The sequence below is a fragment of the Cygnus olor genome, chromosome 1 (genome assembly GCF_009769625.2).
Source record: "Cygnus olor isolate bCygOlo1 chromosome 1, bCygOlo1.pri.v2, whole genome shotgun sequence".
Taxonomy (NCBI): domain Eukaryota; kingdom Metazoa; phylum Chordata; class Aves; order Anseriformes; family Anatidae; genus Cygnus; species Cygnus olor.
This window is the reverse complement of record NC_049169.1, coordinates 195,270,003-195,290,870: the sequence shown is the minus strand read 5'-3', so window position 1 is coordinate 195,290,870 and position 20,868 is coordinate 195,270,003. Positions and strand designations below refer to the sequence as shown.

The 20,868-nt window shown below is 36.8% G+C and overlaps 1 protein-coding gene across 1 annotated transcript in view; it reads left to right on the top strand.

Annotated features, from left to right (window-relative positions):
• The window catches only part of ARHGAP42 (Rho GTPase activating protein 42), a 169,112-nt gene that overhangs the window by 137,232 nt on the left and 11,012 nt on the right, over nucleotides 1–20,868 (top strand). Inside the window, 9 exon segments of the mRNA XM_040544183.1 lie at nucleotides 1,540–1,614; nucleotides 2,308–2,392; nucleotides 3,690–3,748; nucleotides 4,568–4,673; nucleotides 9,214–9,373; nucleotides 11,516–11,660; nucleotides 14,468–14,848; nucleotides 16,727–16,883; nucleotides 20,319–20,381. Coding sequence (XP_040400117.1) covers nucleotides 1,540–1,614; nucleotides 2,308–2,392; nucleotides 3,690–3,748; nucleotides 4,568–4,673; nucleotides 9,214–9,373; nucleotides 11,516–11,660; nucleotides 14,468–14,848; nucleotides 16,727–16,883; nucleotides 20,319–20,381 — 1,231 coding nt within the window.

Genomic DNA, 20,868 nt, shown 5'->3' with positions numbered 1-20,868 from the left:
GTGCTTTTTCCTGATGAAGCTGAGACTCCCAACTTTGTTTTTTCATGTGAAACATAACGAACAAAAAGTAGATGGTGTGAACACTCTCTGCTGGAACATCTTTGTGGTAGAGCCTGATGTCTGTCATTTCATCCAGTCATTTTGCACATGGTTTAGTCATTTTTTTAATGCTTAGAAACTAGTATATGGTAGTGGGAAAGTAGAAAAAAAAAAAGTTACACTATTCTTGAGGTGATATCTTGGAACTCACAGTAAGCTTTTTGATAGTTCCCTTTCAAACAAAGAGATATAAGTATATGGTCTTCCCTAAACAGAGATAATCTTATCTTGTCCATCCACTGAACTCTCAGTATGCAAGTCTGTTCTAATCCAAAAGCTGTGATCGCTCTGAGCATCGAGCCCAACATAAATCCACTTTCTCAAGTAGCAGTGTTGTGTAGCTTTTGAACCACTGCTGACTCAAGAGATTGAATTGTTCTGAAAAAAAATGGTAAATTAAAAAAAAAAAAAAACTGCAGATCAAATATTAGAATGTTGTTTTCAAATGAAAATTTGCAATTTTGAAATGGTAAGACCTGAAGTAGGAAGAAGAATGTAATTACATAACAAAATTAAATCTATCTGAATATCTGAATATATCCTGCTAAAGATAAAAATCTGGCATCCCTCCTAAGGGATGAAGGGATGAACAGTTATTGGTTTTGTTTTTGTTTTTTTTCTCGTCTGGGGCACACAACCAGAGTAAATGAGAAAATTATTTTTCTGTAGTTTTTCCTGAGACACCAGTACATCAAAACTTAATGTGGGTTGAGAAGAAGAACAGGTCATATTAAAAATTGCTTTCTGCCTTGGATTTCCAAATACTGCTGATTTTAAAAGAAAGCCAATAAAATTATCATAACTGGAATCCTGAAACACTATGTTTTGAATATCACACATATCATTATTTGCTCTTAGTATCTGTGCTATTAAAAATAAAACAAACCTGGAATCTATGGGAAATTGGGTCTTGACTGTTTTTATTTTGTATGGAGACCCATGCATAACGTAAATTCTGAACTACAATGTTCCAGCAGTGTACGATGTATGTTTTTATTTTGGGTACAATTATTTCTCCTATAGATGTCAACCAAATTTTAGCTGGAAGGGGTAATGTAGATGCATAGTAATTCCACTGAAGTCTAGGCAAGACAAACTTGTTAGCATGTAATGTGTTTTAAGACTGCACTGGGGTCTAATTTTTCACTTTTGCCAGTTATCCTCTTGGTGTTTTCTAATATGTGTCATTTCTACGCAAGGGCTTCTGTTACTATAAAATTATGAATAGGATATGGCATGGAGTGGTGTGGATTCAGTGGAATGCATTTGTTAGTATCCCAGAAGAGAGCTCAATAGGATAAAGAAGTATTCAAGAATGTAATTTTACAATTTTCCATACATAAATTTAGATGGTTTGAAAACATACACCAGGGACACATCAATGTATATAGAAATAACCACATTTTCTCTGTTTTCATTGTGCTTGTTTTCCCAATATAGGTATCACCATTCTGGGTCTGTACAGAATAGGTGGTGTAAACTCCAAAGTGCAAAAGCTGATGAATACCATATTTTGTAAGTAACTTAAATGAACCTTTGTCTATAGCATGCAGCACGTATACTATGATCCCTTTTGCCCTTTACTGTTGTACCCAGAAGAGCGTCTTAATATTTACAGTTTTGTATGTACACTTACTACCACTAAATTGACTTTGCAGTCTTAAAACGAGCAGTCTATCCAACTAGTTTATTGTGTGCATTATTATTCAATTTCTCCATGCAATCATTGTTATACATGAGCAAATTAGTGATAAAGTGCATTTCTTCTTTTAACATTAAACTTCTATTTATTGGCATCTATTTGGCATTTTCAAGAAGTGTTCCAAAATTTAGTTCTGTAACACAGAATAATTCAGCGTAATAGACAATTATTCTTGTATTTCAATTTTCATGCTAGTTTGGCTGTCTGATGCCCGTCTTCAAATGTCCAAGCCAAATAAATTACTAATTCTCTATTGACTTGGGCTTACTTTACATCTTGATATAGTGCATATACTTACTGTTTACAGGTACTAAATATGAATGCTAAATTATTTTTATTAATACTTTGGCAAGGATTAAAATATTTCAAATTGATCAAATTGGTAGTTAATCTGGCTAATAAATAATCAAATTACCTAAATGAATAATCTGTTAGCTTCTGTTTTGCTGCTTTTCTTGTCTGTCTGTTAGTCAAACCGTAACAATCCTAATTCAAATTTCTACCAGCCCCTAAATCTCCTCCTGATATGGATATTGATATGGAACTTTGGGACAATAAAACAATAACAAGTGGACTTAAAAACTACCTCAGGTAAGTATGATGAGCAAATCTCAGTATTCCTTTTATGGCCCATTAATCTTTTGCCTATTAGCATCATATTACAGTATTCCTTTTATGGCCCATTAATCTTTTGCCTATTAGCATCATATTACATCTATTTTATCTATTAACATGGTAATAAGCATGTGTATAATCTTTCCTTTTTTATGTGTAACAATAAGTCTACTGTTTGTCACAAACTTTTCTGCCTTATTAAGATAGTCGTCTCTTGTATAGATGTAAATTTGGTAGAATATAATTAATTGCATGTTTTTATGTAAAATCTTTTGTGTAAACTACAAAGCATGTTTTTTTGAGTTTTTCTTTTGACTCCCTCAAGCTGTGTACCATGATGTTTCATGGCATCATTGTTGGAGCAGAGTAAAAATCTCTACAGAAATGGTAATAAACTATTTTATCCTTAGAAGTTGGTATCTTCACAAGCAGGATATCCCTCCCACATTATCAGTTTCTCTTAATTTTTTTTTTTTCTAATAATAGCCAGAATTTTCAAGAGTGTTAGCATTTCTGATATAACTCTTTTGGGGGTATCAATATGTAATGTTGAAAATAAACACAGTTAAAAGTATAAAATCCAGATGATGAGTGTTCTATGCCTTCTAAATAACTGGATTTCTTAAAGCATTCACCTAACAAAGGGCAGAACATGAGAACATATATGGAAAATACGCTTAGGATTTATAGTAGAATGTGTGTGTAAACTTCATTGAAACAACTGGCTGTTGAAGAAATGTATCATGTATCTTCAGAAACACAGCTCACTTCAGGTATTGTATTTGTGAAATTAGAATGTGAGCTAGCAGTAGCTGTGTTTTTGTCTCTCTAAGACAATTCACAGGTTTCTTTCTGAGGAGTGTTCTTTCAGAATGTCTCAGGTTAGACTTTCAGTATTAAGTTTCATCATGCATTTGTCTTTCTTGGGCGAAAGATTATTTCTGCAGCCCTCTGTACCTTGTCCTGCAGTAGTAGTATTCCTGTTCCATAGTATGGAAGTCGTAACATAGTGAGCCACTGTGATGAAGACAGTGCTGGTAATATTTCTCTTCTTAACTGCTATGGTGACACCTGGTTCACTTCAAAGAGATTTTCAGACTGTGTACACGACTGAGTTGTATACTACTTCTAATGAGTGAATTGGGTTTCCTGGGACATAACAATATACGTTATGCAGATATTGTGGGCTATCGTAATGACACTTGCAAAACCTAAACAGACTTTGAGTGATGCATTGTTTCAAATGTTCTTTTAAATATTCTTTTACAACCAGGTGTCTTTCAGAACCACTGATGACATTCAAGCTGCACAAAGATTTCATTGTTGCTGTTAGTAAGTAAAATAATAAATACACTTTAATGAAAGTAAATCATTTCTGTCCTCTGATCTCCTCAGTTATTATCCGTGTTTTAATCCTTGGTGTAGTATTCAGTAATCCAGGCAAGGATTTGAGTTCTTCCATTTCACTGTATATGACAGCACAGTGCCACATGAAAGCCCACAAAACAGAAAAGTCATACTAGTCATACTAGATGAAGCTGTTCAGTGGTTTGTTCTGATCTTTTTAGAGCTTCTGTGTGACTGCCTCCTGCGTGAAATTTTAAATCTTGATTTGTTTGTTTGTTTTACAGAGGCTAATAATTGCTTTATATCATTCATCCCTCTCATCCAGGGATCTTTATTTTCCCAGCTTGCCTTGAGAAATTGGAGAGTAGTGATAATTACCTCCTTATCACAAATGGAGTAATTAGAAAGATAGTAAAATTGTTTTTCTAACAACTCCAGTTTAAAATTTGAAGTTATTTCCTCATTTCCTCTTGCCTTGATAAAATACGCTCAAAAATTTTAGATATTTCAAATATCAAAGAGTAAAGTCTTGGATTCCACTAAGTACAACACTCAGTCAAAATTGCCACAGATTTTGTTGACTTTGGTATTGGTGGTAACTGCTTTTGTCAAGTTGCTTGAAATCCAGATTCCAGAATGCTCTTGTAATAAATATAATCGAATTGTACTCATCATTTTGAAGGTTAGTTGGTTTTTGCTCCCTGCAGTGCATGTATGTATTGGCATACGGGCACTGCTGCCATTTTTAGTCTCACTTTAGCACATGTTCTAATTTATCAACAATATCTGTTTTCTGTCTAATAGAATCGGATGATCAGAACTACAGAGTTGAGGCAGTGCATGCGCTTGTACATAAATTACCAGAGAAGAACAGAGAGATGCTGGACATCCTTATCAAGCACCTGGTCAAGTAATTCTTTATTTTTCTGTGTTTCATATTATTATAAGTTGCAATCATTTTTGCTTTTAATTTGTCAGTGTTGCCTAATCCATTAGGGCAGTTGTGTTAAGACAGTGCCTTTTAAAATTATATTTGATTTCTGAAACACAGTTCTCAGTGTAGCTGAAGAATGCTTATTGTAGAAGCAAAAATAAAAGAAACACCATGATGAGTCACCAAAATGACTGATTATGTATAAAATAAACTTAATGTTTTCATTCATAGTTCCTAATAACTACAGGAATTGGAACTAATTAAATTTGAGAAACATCTAAAATTATGCTAAGGTTGACAAGAAATTACTGTTTAGGCTCCCAAACCATTTCAAAAAAACAAGACTAGACTGGTCCTTCATGTTTTATCTTATTTTTATTTGTAACAGCTCTGAGGTAGAATGTGCTTTGAAAATACTAATTCGAAGGATTTTTATTTATATTCTTGATAGCTGTACAAATGTGTCCAAACCCACTTTTGAATCTCCCCAGTTCCATCAGCTTCTCTGAGTCTTAATTAAATATCACATGGAAAAGATTTTTATTTTTTTGAAGAGATGATCTTTCGTCTCCATTGAATTACCCTTAGCATGCACTGTGAGACAAAAAAAAAAGACAAGTTTTTGTTCTCTTCTGTCTCTCTGTATAACTAGCGATGATTACATACCTTTATTATGTTATCATATATCCTGTTTCTGCATCAAACATTATTTATATAAGTTTTTTTAAAGTTTTTTCATTTTCACCAACCTTTGCTGAATACTTTTATAAATATGTTAGGATGCTTGGAATGTGATACTGAAACAGCAATTTTTTATTTAAGGCCCACATGATTGATGTATGTAGAAGATGTTATAAAGCACTCCGTATTGTTTTCATTCCATTCATTACGTCTCCACTGTTTTGCTTTTTGATCACAGCTTGAGCCACCTCCACCTGCAGTACGCTGCAGTGCAGCCTAATGCAGTTTTGCTTTCTTTCGTGGACTTAAGAACATTGAAAATTTCTTTGGTGGAAATTATTTATCCCTTTATGTTATTTGTCCAAGGAGAGCTAGCATAATAGGGAACTGCTGTGAGTGCTTACACTGCAAAAACTGTTTAGGCAAACCTTGCATCTCATTAGACATGGGGTGACCCAGAGAACAGGAGGAAAGCAAGTTTTGTAAGTTTCTAACAAAAGAGTTATTTGATTAGTTAAAAATACAATATTTGCTGCTTTCTAGAAACGTAAAAAGTAGGGACTTTTAATGATGAATTAAAGATTTTGTAAAAGCTGCTAGTCTGAAGGCCACAAAATTGAAATATATCAATCTAGCAACTGACTTACTTGTAGGCAGAATTAGTTGCAGGCAAACATTTCTTTCTTGACCTCTTTTCCTGAACTCTTTATTCTCACTGTTACCTCAGATGCGTTTTCAAAGAAGAGCATGTCTGCAGTATTCCCTTCTTTAATTGTTCTCTTCAGCTCTTGCCTGTCTCAACTTTGATGTGATTTTCATTTCTGATAAATTTAAATCTTTTGGATTTATTCTGAAAACTTTCAGTTTGTCTCTTTCCAACATTCAATTCATCCCTTCTAATTTCTCATATAATTTGCCAGCTGTTGTTTATGCTAGCAATTCTAATGATCCTGAATTCAAAATTAGTCTTTGGAATGTATTAGTTATTTTACTTCCTTCTCTTTCCTACCCATGTGGAGATTTTTCAAGGAACAAATGATACGTAGAGTGCATAACTTTATGTAAATGGATAAATGTGAAGAAAATAATAATTTTTTTTCATTCTTTTGTTTAAAATCCCATTTTGAAGTGTATGTCCTTTTACTGCATTTATTTTTTCTGTTCAGTTCCTTTGCATATGCTCTTATGTCTACATAAAAAATAGTATACGTTTCATGGTGCCTTATAAGAAGAGGATAATATTTTTCTTCCTTGGTTTAGGTCTTAAGGCCCTTAGGTTTCTGCCTACCTTGACTTCTGTGTCACTGTGCACAATTAAATAGGATCTAGATGTTGTGGGGTGGAGCTCATACTAAAAACAGTCAAAACCAGCAAATCCTGAAAAGCACTCTGAAGAGAGGTCGTGCTGCATGAATATACACTCAGTCAGCAGCTAGGCAAGAACTGGAGGTTTGGTGTTATTTTAAGATAGGAAACTCATTTTTTTTGTTTTTTAAACCTTCCTAATTAAATTATCTGCTTGTCTACTTTGAAGAATGGATCATTCTTTGGTATAATTTAATAGCACCATACCCTTCTATAGTAGATAGCCTGCAATCTGGTAGTATCAGAGATTTACTGAGGATACATCAAAGAAAGAGATTTTGAGGAGAAAGCAATTGTACATTAATATCTTATGGCTACCTGAAATGCATGATTGCTTTGGCCTCTGCCTATTCAGTAGCCCAGCAACAGTGGGACTAGGTCAGAGGAAAGTGCTTATCAAAATGATCCATTTACAGGCCTGTTTTTTTGTGGTTTTTTTTTTTTTTCATTTTTGCTAGAAATTGAGCCTTCGAGGTGCTTTGCAGAAAGTCCTTTCTGGTTACAATGTTATTAAATTCACCCTTCCTTTTATTAGCCAAGCTACCAAATTTGTCACCAAGGAAACCCAAACACAGTACAAACACTACTTTCTGTCCTATGCTGTAAGATTATGTTTGTGTAAGAGACCTTAACAATTATTGTGCAGCACAAAGCAGACTAACATTACATAAAGTTATTTTTTTTAGGTTTTCTAACAGACTTAGAGCTTAGTTATTCAAAATTCTATTTCATTAAGACACTAGTGGACTTCCCAAACACCCCTCAGCCAAACATAAGATCTATTATAGAGAAACTTACATGGAAATAATTGGCTAAAAATATGCTTTAACAAGGTAAAAATTTACATGATTAGGCTTCCAAAAAACAATCTCTGCCACTGTGTCTAAGTAAAATTTTGGGATGTTTTTAGGCCTAACTTAATGAAACAAAATAGGAAATGTAAGAAGACAGGTATTTATTTTTCTGCAGTTTATATCACATTATCTCCTGTACAAACCTCTTTCCCATATTTCTCCTGATTCTCAGTGTAAATAAGGTGCTAAAGCGTTCCTGTTCTGATTATGAAGGCAGTATTTACTTCATTATAGAAGTAATTCTAGTCTAGTTCACCTCTCTACCAAGACAACTCTACTGTTCATTCCCTCATTCAGTGTATCAGTAGTGCCTACCCAACTGTGAGACTGAGAGAGGGTAGTCTGTGAGTCCAGATATGGGTTTGATCCTGATCCTTTCAAAATTTCCCAGCAGCTATGGGAAAATCTCAGTCTTTTTGTCACTGGCTTTCTAATCTGTAAAGGGATAGTATTTGTGTAATTTGCTACCAGACTTTGACATCAGACAGATCATTTTGCTAGCGTTTGTATAACATTAAGAACAAATCAAGATACCTGAGAGTTTTATTGGAAGAAAAGCATGACAGATGTCTCCATAACCTTGATTAATGAATGCTGTCAGAGAAAAACAGAAGATATGGTTTGCTCCTACCTGCTCCTTCCAATGTTTTATAAATTTTACTGTTTCTTAATTTTAAAAGGTACAAGGGTTATTTTACTTATTTAAGAAATGGATAAAATAGTGTTTATCAGTTTGACAATAGTAATAGAGGAGAATGTGAATGTGTACCTCTGACTCTATTTAATAGCAGATTCAGTAAGATTAAGCATTAAGGCAGTTATGAAAAATTTACTTGTCATTGTATTTCTCAGACATGTAAGGCAATGGGGCAGCTGTGACTCAGGAGTCACTGCCGCTTATTTTCAAGAATTTATGATGATGCAGATTTTATTCAGTAAATCTTATTTATAAGGGAGAACTTACTTATAAGGAGAGAAAAGGATTTTGATGATTACTGATAGATGGCTTTCATGGCTTTTTTTTTCATGGCTTTTACAAGGCTAGTGTATTTTAAAGACAGAAGATGTCATTATGATCATCTGGTGTTTTATCTATACCACAAAAACAATGACACTGACCCCACGGCTCCTATGTTCTAGACATATTTAGAGATCCGATTGCAATTTAAGTGTTTTCAGTAACTGTTTTCAGTAACTAAGTTTCTTTCCTTTGCATGAAAGCTAAGGTACACAGTTGACCTCTGTTATCACCTAATATTTTCAGTCATTCGAGTAATAAAGTTCCTGTATAATCATTGGAGATAGAGAGGTTCTTATGGCTCCTAATCTTTAGATGGACTGGATCTCTCTGTGGCTACATTTAGAGATGGTTCCTTTTCCCTATCAGTTATGTAAGGAACTTAGATGCTTACTCTAGGAAGACTTGCTTGTTAGCCACTAAATTATTGTAAGATTGGAGCCTTAATGGAAATACAGTACTGGACTAGCTTTTAACTCTCGTAAATTTAAAAATGTTAAAATATTTTTAAAGGGGAAGCATGAATGTGAGATTTTGCCTGTTAGAATTGTAGTTTAGCACAATTATTTAACTGCATATCATTTCTGTTCATTTAAAGGGTATCATTACACAGTCAGCAAAATCTTATGACAGTATCCAACCTTGGTGTTATCTTTGGACCAACTCTGATGAGAGCCCAAGAAGAAACTGTGGCTGCCATGATGAACATTAAGTTTCAGAATATCGTCGTTGAAATTCTGATAGAGCATTATGAAAAGGTAGTAGGAGCTTATCTGAATGTTTTGTGATAAAATGAAACTGAGATCTCATTTTCGTTACCATCCAAAAATTCTTAAGGATTGTCTGAATTCAGCATTTGTAGAAGGTTATTGATAGAGAGTACCTTTTTCCTACCCCGTGCTATGGATCGGTACTCCTAGCAAGATTTTTTGGCTATGAAAGGTATAGATACAAGACATAATCTCCTGCGCTTTGAAGGTGTAGTTCTGAATCTTCATGAGCTTTCTGAAGATTGCTGTGTCCTTCTCATATCTAGAAACAAAACGAGAAGGGCATACTTTGCTCCTTTGCTCTTCCATCTCTCACGCTAGCAGTATATTGAGGTTCACTCTGAGTGAGCTCATGGATTTTCCTGTGTGTACACTTTGTGCATCAGCTCAGAGTCTTTCTGACTATTACTGTCTTTTGGGGATATGCTAGCTGCACAGTGGAGGTCAAGGCCCACCTACTGTCATGAAACCGCAATCATCCTTCAGTTCCTCTTTTCACAAGCAGCATCAATGGGGATCTCCAGCAGAATCCCCATTTCTATGTGCTCTGTCATTTTTCAAGTGTGTAGATACTACATCAAGCTGGTAAAAAGAAAAAAAAAAGTTTCTTAGGTGACGTTTTATCCCTAGTTACAGGTTTTTAACTTATCAAATCTTTGGGATTTGAAAGTTCCAACATTGAATTTCCTCTCCAGAAAATTACCAGCAAATTCAATACAAAGACCACGGTTGCACAACCAAAATCACCCTTGCTCTATTTCTCTGCACTGAGACATGTTTTTTCACTGATGTGATACTTACCAATTACTACTGTTTTTAATATACTTCAAGAGCATCTCAAGTCCTCTGTTAAAGTATTTTCTACTATCAAAGTATATTTGCTTTCATCCACTTTTTGAATGGCACAAAGGTGTCTTCTCATTGTTCACTCCATCCTGTTCCAAGAGTGCCCTATTTATAAGGAATCCAGAAGTCCTTGCAGAGACACCTTTTGCTTGGTATTTAACCTACAATGCTTAGCCCTTGCTCCTTACACTATGGAGACTGAACACTTCTGATTCCTTCAGTAGCTTAACAGAACAGGCAATCTTTCTCTGTAGAACCTCTTCTCCATGCCACAGAACTAATCACAATTCCTTCCACCGAATTCTGTAAGAGATACTTAATAGAGTTTACAAACACAGTCTACATTAGGAGGAATAAGTGAGGAAGAAGATCTGAAAGGAAAAGAAATCTTTTGGTTATATTTTTTGTTTCAATCTTCCGCCAAGCCAGTTACCATTTTTACTAGAAGTATACAAGATGATTTTTAGGGTCTTTCAATACCTCTACTGCAGGTGTATTGAATATTGCAGAACAGGTGATATAAATGAAAGTCACCTAAATGAAAGTTGCCCAGCATTGTTCTTGTTGGCAGGCTTGCTGTTCTCATCAGCAAAGAGTTGTTAAAACTTTATGTATACCTATGTCAGATCCCAGTAGTCCTGAAACCTGAAAAGATTTGACCCGAAAAAAATTGGAGTTTTCTATAACAACGAAGTACATAATTGACCGGTGATAGCAGGGGTACATGAAAGATAAAAATCAGGAGATGCTCCAAACCTAAAGGGTGATCCTCATCAAACTTGAGTTGTTTGGCAAAATAAAGTAGTTTTCTGAAATCCAAATGGTTTTGAAATAAGTTACAACTACGACTCTTTTCTGTGACACACAAAAGCTCTCACATGAACATAGAGAACCAAATTCAATCTTTCATAATATTTTTTTTTAAAATATACTTCTTAGGCAGGAGTTAGTAGTAAGTGCTTATTGTATGTATGTTTCACAATTTAGATTGTTAAGCACTTCATAACTGGGACTAGAAAATAAAACCATTTAAACAAATATTTTTATATAATTAATATAAGTTTTATGTACAGCTTGTTGTTCACTAATCCAGTACTGTTCTTCATGGATTGTAAAATCAGATCAGAATAAAGCCTATATTCTCTTAATTTACACTTTTATAATGTGTGAGACTATTACAGCATTCATTTCAGGTGCAGCAATTAAGAAAAGAAATGGATTAATGGAAGTCTAAGAGTACCTCTATTGTTTATGTCTTTTTTCTTTTTTTTTTATATCATACAGATATTTCACACTGCACCAGACCCCAATATTCCTCTTCCCCAACCTCAGTCCCGTTCAAGTTCAAGAAGGACAAGAGCAATTTGTCTCTCCACAGGTCCACGTAAGCCCAAAGGAAGATATACACCATGTCTAGCAGATCCTGACAGTAAGTTAGTGCATGTTGACTCGTTATCTTCCTTTTTATGTCTTGCCTTTTAATTATCCTGAATAATATCCAGTAAATATTGTATTCCAGTAATATAAGCATAACAGATGGGTTTTCATCAGCTTTTTAACCTCTGTGAGTCACAGCCGCACTGCTGAATGACTGCATTCCTTACTTCTCTCAGAGGAGAAAGAATATTTGTTTTTAGGAAAGTCTTGTATTGTATACAGTGTTCAAAAATCTTTTATAGTAGACTTTATAGTCTAATCTAAGTGTAGCCTGCTTTGAAACTCTGCAAAGTTCACTGTATGACATTCACCTCATTTGCTTGTAAGATGATTGTTAAGGTTTGGAAGCTGTAATAAATGCAATTTGGTCAAGGTCAGAGATCAAAACCATTACTTGGCTTTTTTCACATGCATGAAACTGTGGTCTTTGGTTCAAAGTAAACCACTGCCTAGGTTGCCAAAACCACTGAAACTTTGTTAGTTTTACTGGAATAGAAACAAACGCTCATATTTTTGTGAGAAGCAGCGTACTCATCATATGACAACATTTAACAGCAGGGAGCTATGTTTGCAGTTAACTGCTGCAAATGTGTATTAATTTTCATGTAGAAGTGACTATTTAAAAAGTTGCACTTTTTTCTTTTTCATCCAGCGGACCATCATTTATTACTTACTGGCCTTACCATTAAGAGGTATTGAAACTGTAGCAAAGAATAATTTGCCAACTACTGCAAGAGATTTCCAAAAGAACTTTTGTCTCCCCTAATTCCTCAAGAAGATTTACATTAAACTAGTACAGTAAATTATTCCACAGTTAAGGTTATCTGTTCTGTAGGATCTATATTAACTCTCACGTCTGTAATGTTGGGAAATATATCCACGCTATGCTTTTGCATGGATGCTGCATTTTCCATGTATATATGTTACATACTTCCTGTTGATGAGAATTTAAATGTTGAATTAGAACAATAGCTGTCTACACATCAGTTGCCTATTTGAATGACGTGGGATCCTTAGAGTAAGAAGTTACAGATGAGCTGTCAGTTATATACACCAGAAGAGAAACTGAGCAAGTTTCAACTGTTTTTCACTGTGTAACTTTTTTGCATTATTGTGGGGCAATTCTGTGCAAGTATTTTGCAGGGCACATGCAAGCACAATCTTCTTTATTCAGACTCATGCCTTCTGCTGGTGGCTGGACTGGAACTAGCCCTGACCCAGGAACTCTCGACATGGGCTTTGCTTGTTGGCTCAAGCTCAGCATTTGCTACACAAGTTCCAGTTAAGATCTCATTTGTGCCTGGAACGGTGAGGCAGGAGCACAAGTATTCTCTTTGCTGAGTATCTCTAGCTGTGCCAGAGACAGATAAGAGAGAGTCCTGGCTTCCAGCAGTAGCTATTTCTGAAGTGCTAGATGGTTTTAAGTCATCATTTAAATGAAGGATGGACATTTAACTATATTTCAGGAATTTAAGGAATTTTATATGCCAGCAGAAAATGAAGTATAGACGCCAAGCTGTAGGGAATGATAGAAAATGATAGAAAATGCATCTGACAAATCTAGGCTCCAGCCTATCTTGCAATTTTCAAGAAACTAATGGTCTGTCAGGAGTAAGTTAGGGCACAATCTTGTCTGGAATACCGACATTCTGAGCAGAAGTGGACAGAATATTTCAAATTACTGTTCCAGTGCACTACTGTTTTCACATGTACTAGGCAAGACACTGGTGTTTGTGAGTATTGTAAGTGGCTTTAGTCACCTGTTGCCAAGGACATTGAAACTTCTGGAGGCAAAAGCATCTGTATCATGTTGTTATCTTATAAATACTATGTGGATGAAAAATAATGTGTGGATAAAAAATGTACGTTCCCTGCTTCTTGTGAAATTTGAGAGTTATATCTCCTAGCTGTGGGGAAAAAAATCTTATTAGAAACTAGCATATGACTCACTAGACTATTACCACATTTTTATGAATCCAATCTTTAAGGTAACTCAGCTCTCACTGTACTGTAGGCCACTACTTCCTCATTTCTGATGAGTGTTCGTAGCCTCATATCAACAAATTTCTTTAGGATGTTACCACTTCTTGTTGCACAATATCTTTGAAAATAATTTGATCAGCGCAAACATTTTTGTGTAGGTAGGTAAACTTCTCTAATATCAGTCTAATTAAAGAAATTAATCAAATGTTCAATGTTAAAGTTGTAAATAACGGAATGAGTTGTCCTTCTACAGGACAGGGATTTCATGAAAGGTATGATGATTCAGAAAATAGCGTATCTGCAGATAGACTTATGGACTAGTCTTAGAGAGACTGCCAAGGTCCTCAGCAACTTGGTAAACAAAGTAAAACTTAAATATTTAACTTGCTGGCAATAGAGTTATGCATTTCAGAACATAAATGTGACAAACACCACATTTACTTTATTAAGCAAAGTAAGGTGCTTGTTAAAAGATATTGTGACACTGGAACTGTTTAATTTCCTAATGATATTTATATTGCGGGCAGTTCTTTGAAAATGCAAACTTTTATGTGAAATAGCACCACCATTATGTTCATCCACTCTAGAGAAATATCCACAAAATGCAGCTTTTTCAGGTTAAAAATAGGAACGTGTGAAACTTAGAGCAACTAAATTGCTATTTTGTCTTGAGAATGACTATTGCTGGAACCACAGTTTAATGAATTTGATGACAAGTAATGTACAGGGGCTAAAGGTGGCATGAGAGAAATGTACATGGTAAGACAATGTAATTATCTTTTTATTTCTCTTTCTTCTCCCCTCCCTCCTGCCTAGGTGACTCGTACAGCAGCAGCCCAGATAGCACTCCCATGGGCAGCATTGAATCTCTCTCTTCTCACTCCTCTGAGCAGAACAGCACCACCAAATGTGCACCCCCACAGCCCAGGGAGAAATCAGGAGGGATTCCATGGATTGCGTCTCCCCCTTCTTCTAATGGTCAGAAGAGTTCAGGCCTCTGGACTACAAGTCCAGAATCCTCATCAAAGGAGGATGCAACAAAAACAGACGTGGAGTCAGACTGCCAAAGTGTAGCTTCTGTCACTGGACCAGAGAATGCCTCTCCACCAACAGATCTGACCAAGAAGAGTTCTTACAGTCTATCCGAGCTGAAAAGATCTTCAGGTTCTTCCCTCAGATCAATTCCATCAGCTGAAGGTAATTTCCAAGGTCCTTTAGGACATCAGTGAGTTTACTGTGAGGCATCAGAAAACATGAAGTGCATTTGAAAGCTAATGATATTCTTTGGTCTTGTTTATTTTTTAGCTGTTGTGGTATGTTCTTTCACTTTTCAAACTGCTTCTGACATATTTCTGTTGTCATCTGTACAGTTCACATAGCTTAAAAGTTACCATTTTTTCTCAGAATTTAGAGTACTCGCTGTCGTGCTGTGCTTCACTGAGGCTACTAACTTGTAAGATGATTTCTGGCTTATAATATAGAAGAGTTGGTAGCTATGGTTTATCACTGTGTCAGAAGAATGAAACCTTGCAACATGATTGATAATGATCAAAGCTAGCATTTAAATTTAAAATCCCTTATGCTTAATGCATCTAGTGAGTAACAGCTTTGTCTCTTCTTGTCCATGGCATGAAATGTACGTCTGAAACCCTCCCAACAGAATAAAGTCTTCATTCTACCCTACCTGCATGTTTTTGTTATCCAATACAGCAAGTAGAGTACCTCGAACACAAGATTATGGCTAAACATGTCTGTATATGGATGTACATCATGTTCAGGAACAATGATGAACTTGCAAACCCACCTTTAGTTTCAATGTGAAAGTTAGGAAACCAATCTTCCTGTTCAGTCAAAGAAGGATGCTGATTTGAAGAACACCCTCCTAGCACCTAAGAAGAACTTGGGTTCCAAACAAACCTGTAGAAAGGGTCCTTACAATATAGGGAAGGATGAAATTACAGCTTCTTAATTTAGACACTTGCTTTACCTCTGTGAGTATATGAGATAATATTGACAGCTATCTGGAAATTACTTTAGAACAGACACTGTCGTGAAATGCTTTGGATTATGAAGATTAACAGTCAGCTCTGAAACAATGAGCTCCAGTGGACCACGTATTAGTGCTGAGTTTGCCACTGAGCTGTCAATACGATAAGTAATAGAAGTACAGGTAGGGTAAATATGTGTTTGTGTGGGAAGCACTAAAAGTTTAAGAAAGTTCTCTCCCCTGTGTCCCTCATGGTTTGTACAAGCTTTTTCCTACGACTCCCTAATATGAGTAAGTGTTAATTAATTACAAGATTAATATAGGTAGTGCTTTTATAATTACAGAGACCTCTATATTTTAAGTGCCTTTAAAACATCATTAAGCATCTGTTGTTCTTGGGAATAAAGAAACATAGAAGTAGATCCAGTTCTTGTCTTGCAAATGTATATGCAAACAAGGTAGCAGTCCACAGATCAGCTTAAAAAGCACATAAGACCATGCCTTATATTCATTAAAAGGACTTTTTCTCTGTACAATACAGACTGTACAGCTATAGGTTTGTTTTATCAAGTTATGGTAACAAGTGTTTTAGGAAGCTTTAATTATTAGTTCTTAATATTTTTTTTCATTTAAAAGCTTCATGAAGCTTCTGTGAATACTGAAATATTAATTCTTACAAATTAATATCATCTCTTTTCTTAACGAATACTGCTTTTAGCAAGACTTTGAACTAGATGACTTCCTGAGGTCCCCTCCAACATGAATTTTTCTACAATTGTATGCATTGTACTACTTTATAAATGTTGAGGTGTTTTATTTTCACTTTTTGTTGAAAGTACTATCTAGCCATTTAAGTGCAATGTAACTTTTTAGCCTTTACAATTTTAATCTCATTTCTTCATCCTTGCTGCTGGTCCTATTCTCCTAGCTCTTTGTTTGAAAGGCTGTTTCTTCTAGTAAGTACTTACTTAGTAAGTTCTTTCTGCCTATTTTGCTTCTTAAAAAAAAATTGCTTTGCATGTTGCAAGTGTTGTGAAACAGCTTCAAATTCACTTTAATATTCCCTATTATTTGGTTGCTTTCTTTAGGTAACAAAAGCTACAGTGGATCTATACAGAGCTTATCTTCAACAGATACCAAAGATACACCAAAGGCTCCAGCAAACCCTGATTTGCCTCCCAAAATGTGCAGGAGATTAAGATTAGATACTGCATCAAGTAATGGTTATCAAAGACCAGGATCTGTGTAAGTCAAGACCCTTTGGAGTTTTGAGTTGTTACAGTGTTGTCTTCTATCAAGTGATCCCAAAGAGCTAGTATAAGTAGTTGAAAAAGCATCCATGAATACTTGATTTGAAATTTTCTTTATGTATGAATTATTTATCTAGCTTCATTAAAATTGTAAAGTAAACAAAGGAGACACGACACAGTCTGCTGAAGTCAGTTGAAAGACTCCCATTTACTTCATTAGACTATAGATAAGTTCCCTAATGAAGACATGGATCTTTGGAAAGTGATAAGTATTATTATCTCTCACTCTTCTGGAATGTAATGTTTCAAGGAGCACAATTGCTGCTTACTGCTCATGCTGTTATGTGAAGAAGATCATCAGATCTTATTTCTGTAAGTCAAAAATTGGAGGGAGGTTAAAAAAACTGAAATTTCTTCAGTTGTTGCATGATCAATAATTGAGATCTTTGGTGTGTTTTTTTTCTAACAATATTTCTTTTCTTGAGAGGAAGATAGTTCTAACAATAGAGGTTATAATTCAGCTGCTTGAGATTTAGGTTAGCAATGATTCTTAGTGCTTATAGCACAAGCTTAAGAATTAGAAGATCTTTGCTGCAATCCTGACTCTGTCCCAGGCTTTCTCTGTTGTCATGAGCAAGTGATTTACAGAATCACTGCAGAACGCCAAGAAGTTTTCCAAATACTGGAAGACTCTGCTAAGCCTCTCCACCTCTTAAACTGGAAGAGATCACTGTAGTCATTTCACAGATTGATGTGTCTTAACTTAAATGGAAGTACACCTGAACAGCTCAGAGTTCAAGCATGAAAATGACAGACTGGAATAACAAGCATGTCCAGTATATCCATTGGTCATCCATGAATGCAATTTTAAACATAGGGTGCTGAGGTTTTCCTTCTTGCTGAATCAGCAAGGCTCTGGAGCACGTGGAATTCAGTGGCCTAAATTAGGTTATGTGCTTAAGAATTCTGTTGAATAGGGATTTAAATGCAATGTTTTAACTTCCTTTGTTTCTCTAAGTGAATCATAGAATCATGGAATTTTTTTTATTGGAAGGGATCTTAAGTATTATCTAATTCCAACCCCCCTGCTATGGGTAGGGACACCTTCCACTAAACCAGGTTGCTCAAAGCCTAATCCAACCTGATTGTCTGATGTCTCGCTGAATGGTAGCACAGCCTTCTGGTGTGTCAGCCACTCCTCCCAGCTTTGTATCATCAGCAAACTTGCTGAGGGTGGACTCTATCCCTTTGTCCAGGTCATTGATGATGTTGACCAAGACTGGACCCAGTATGGACCCCTGGGGAACACCGCTAGTTACAGGCCTCCAACTAGACTCTGCACCACTGATCACAACCCTCTGAGCTCTGCCAGTCAGGCAGTTCTCAATCCACCTTGCTGTCCATTCATCTATCCCACACTTTCTAAGCTTCGTTACGAGGATGTTGTGGGAGACAGTGTCTAAAGCCTTCCAGAAGTCAAGATACACAACATCCACTGCTCTCCCCTCATCTCCCCAGTTGGTGACGACATCATAGAAGGCTGCCAGGTTGGTCAAGCATGATTTTCCCTTGGTGAATCCATGTTGACTACTCCTCATAACCTTCTTTTCTTCCAATTGCTTGGAAATGGCATCCAGAACAGGTTGTTCCATCACCTTTCCAGGGACAGAGGTGAGGCTGATTGGCCTGCAGTTGCCCAGATCCTCATTCTTGCCCTTTTTGAAGACTGTTGTGACATTGGCTATCTCCCAGTCATCTGGCACCTTTCCCATTCTACAAGACTTTTCAAAGATGATAGAGAGTGGTTTGGCAATCACATCTGCCGGCACCCTCAGCACGTGTGGGTGCATCCCGTCGGGGCCTAAGGATTAGTGTGCATTGATTTTGTCAAGATGCTCTCTGATCAGATCCTCCTCAGCCAAGGGGAAGTCTTACTTTCCCCAGACTCTCCCTTACCTCCAGGTCTGGGATACCCAAGGAGCAGTCTTAGCAGTAAAGACTGTAGCAAAGAAGGCATCCAGTATCTCTACCTTCTCAGCATCCCCTGTTACAAGGGCACCCACCTCATTCAGTAGTGGACCCACATTTTCCCTAGGCTTTCTTTTACTATTGATATACTTTAAAAAGCCTTTCTTGTTATCCTTGACCTCCTTTTCCAGTTTTAATTCCAAATGGGTCCTAGCCTTCCTTGTCTCATCCCTGCAGGCCCTGGCAGCGTTCCTGTATTCCTCCCAAGTGGCCAGGCCCTTTTTCCACCTTTTGTAGACTTTCTTCTTGCCTTCAAGTTTCTCCATGGGCAACACAGAGGCAGGCCTCTGGCCATCTTGCTCTGATTTCTTACTCTTAGGGGTGCACCAGTCTTGAGCTTGGAAGAAATGATGTTTAAGTGTTGACCAACCATCTTCTCCCACACTGGGCATCTGGTTCATCATTTTCTCAAGTCCCTGCCTTTGCCTTCTGGGCCTGGGCTACATTGCTAGAGCTCTTGGCAGTAAAGACTGAGGCAAAAAAGTCATTGAGTCCCTCGGCTTTGTCCGTATCCCAGATAATCAGGTCTCCCATGGCCTTCCAGAGAGGGCCCACAATTACTCTAGTCTTTCTTTTATCACTGATGTACCTATAGAAGCCTTTCTTGTTGCCTTTGACGTCCCTGGCCAAATTTAATTCTAATAGGACTTTAGCTTTCTTAACCTGATCTCTGCCTGAATAAGTAAAACAATTTTTAAAAAAACATGTTTCCTTGTCTTTAGATGGTTAAAAGTGAAATTAGTCATCAAGTTGTGCATCAAGCATAGCATTGCTAGCCAGTTGAGGGAAGTGATTGTCCTGCTCTGCTCTGCACTGGTGCAGCCTTACCTTGAGTAATGGGTGCAATTTTGGGCACCACAGTATAAACAAACAGAAAACTATTAGTGTCCAAAGAAGGACTACAAAGATGGTGAAGGGTCTAGAGGGCAAGACATATGAGGAGCAGCTGAGGTCATTTGGTTTGTTGCTCTGCTCTGGGCTCAGGCTGAGGGGAGGCCTCATGGTGGCCTGCAGCTCCTTCACGAGCGGAGCGGAATGGCAGGCGCTGAGCTCTGCTCTCTGGGGACAGTGACAGGACCTGAGGGAACGGCATGGAGCTGGGACAGGGGAGGGTCAGGCTGGGTGTTAGGAAAAGGTTCTTCACCCAGACAGTGGTCAGGCACTGGGACAGGCTCCCCATGGAAGTGGTGACAGCACCAAGCCTGTTGGAGTTCAAGAAGCATTTGGACAATGCTTTGAGACATAGAGTCTGATTTTTGGGTGGTCCTGTGTGGAGGCAGGAGTTGGACTCAGATCCTTGTGAGACCCTTCCAGCTCAGAATATTCTATGATTCTATGATTCTATAGTCTGTGTGTTTAATTAATGAGCAAAGTATAAAGCAAGGTGCTTCCTTATTTTCAGAGTGGCTGCAAGAGCCCAGTTGTTTGAAAGTGCTGGTTCACTTAAACAAGTTTCTTCAGGACGGTAAGTACCTCATACTGTTTAACAGCTTGTAAAATCCTTTGTATTTTCCTGGCTCCAGAGATTAAAATAGAAGCATTGGAGCTTTGTTCTGTGTCGTCAGGACAGCATCATGTAGCATGCACAACTGTCTTGGTTTGTTAAACTTAGCCTTTCTACAGAAGAATACTGAATTTCATGTATATTAACAACCTGGCTATACTTTCCTGTAAGGAAATTGCAGTGAGAGATGTGCAGATTAGTGAGCTGCCTAAGGACACAGCTACAGGAGTAAATTAACAGGATGAGGGCACTGTACTTATTCCATATAGCTGCTTGTATATACATACTTGCAGCAGAGTAGTAAACTGCAAGTTTATGCTAGTTTATGATAATGTGCTTGCGTAGTCAAGTCCTAATAACAGCTGCTTTAGAAAGTTCAGGATTAACTTTTTCAGGATCTCTTTTTTTTTCCATCACACATCTCCTGCCCTACTACTTGTCTGGTGAA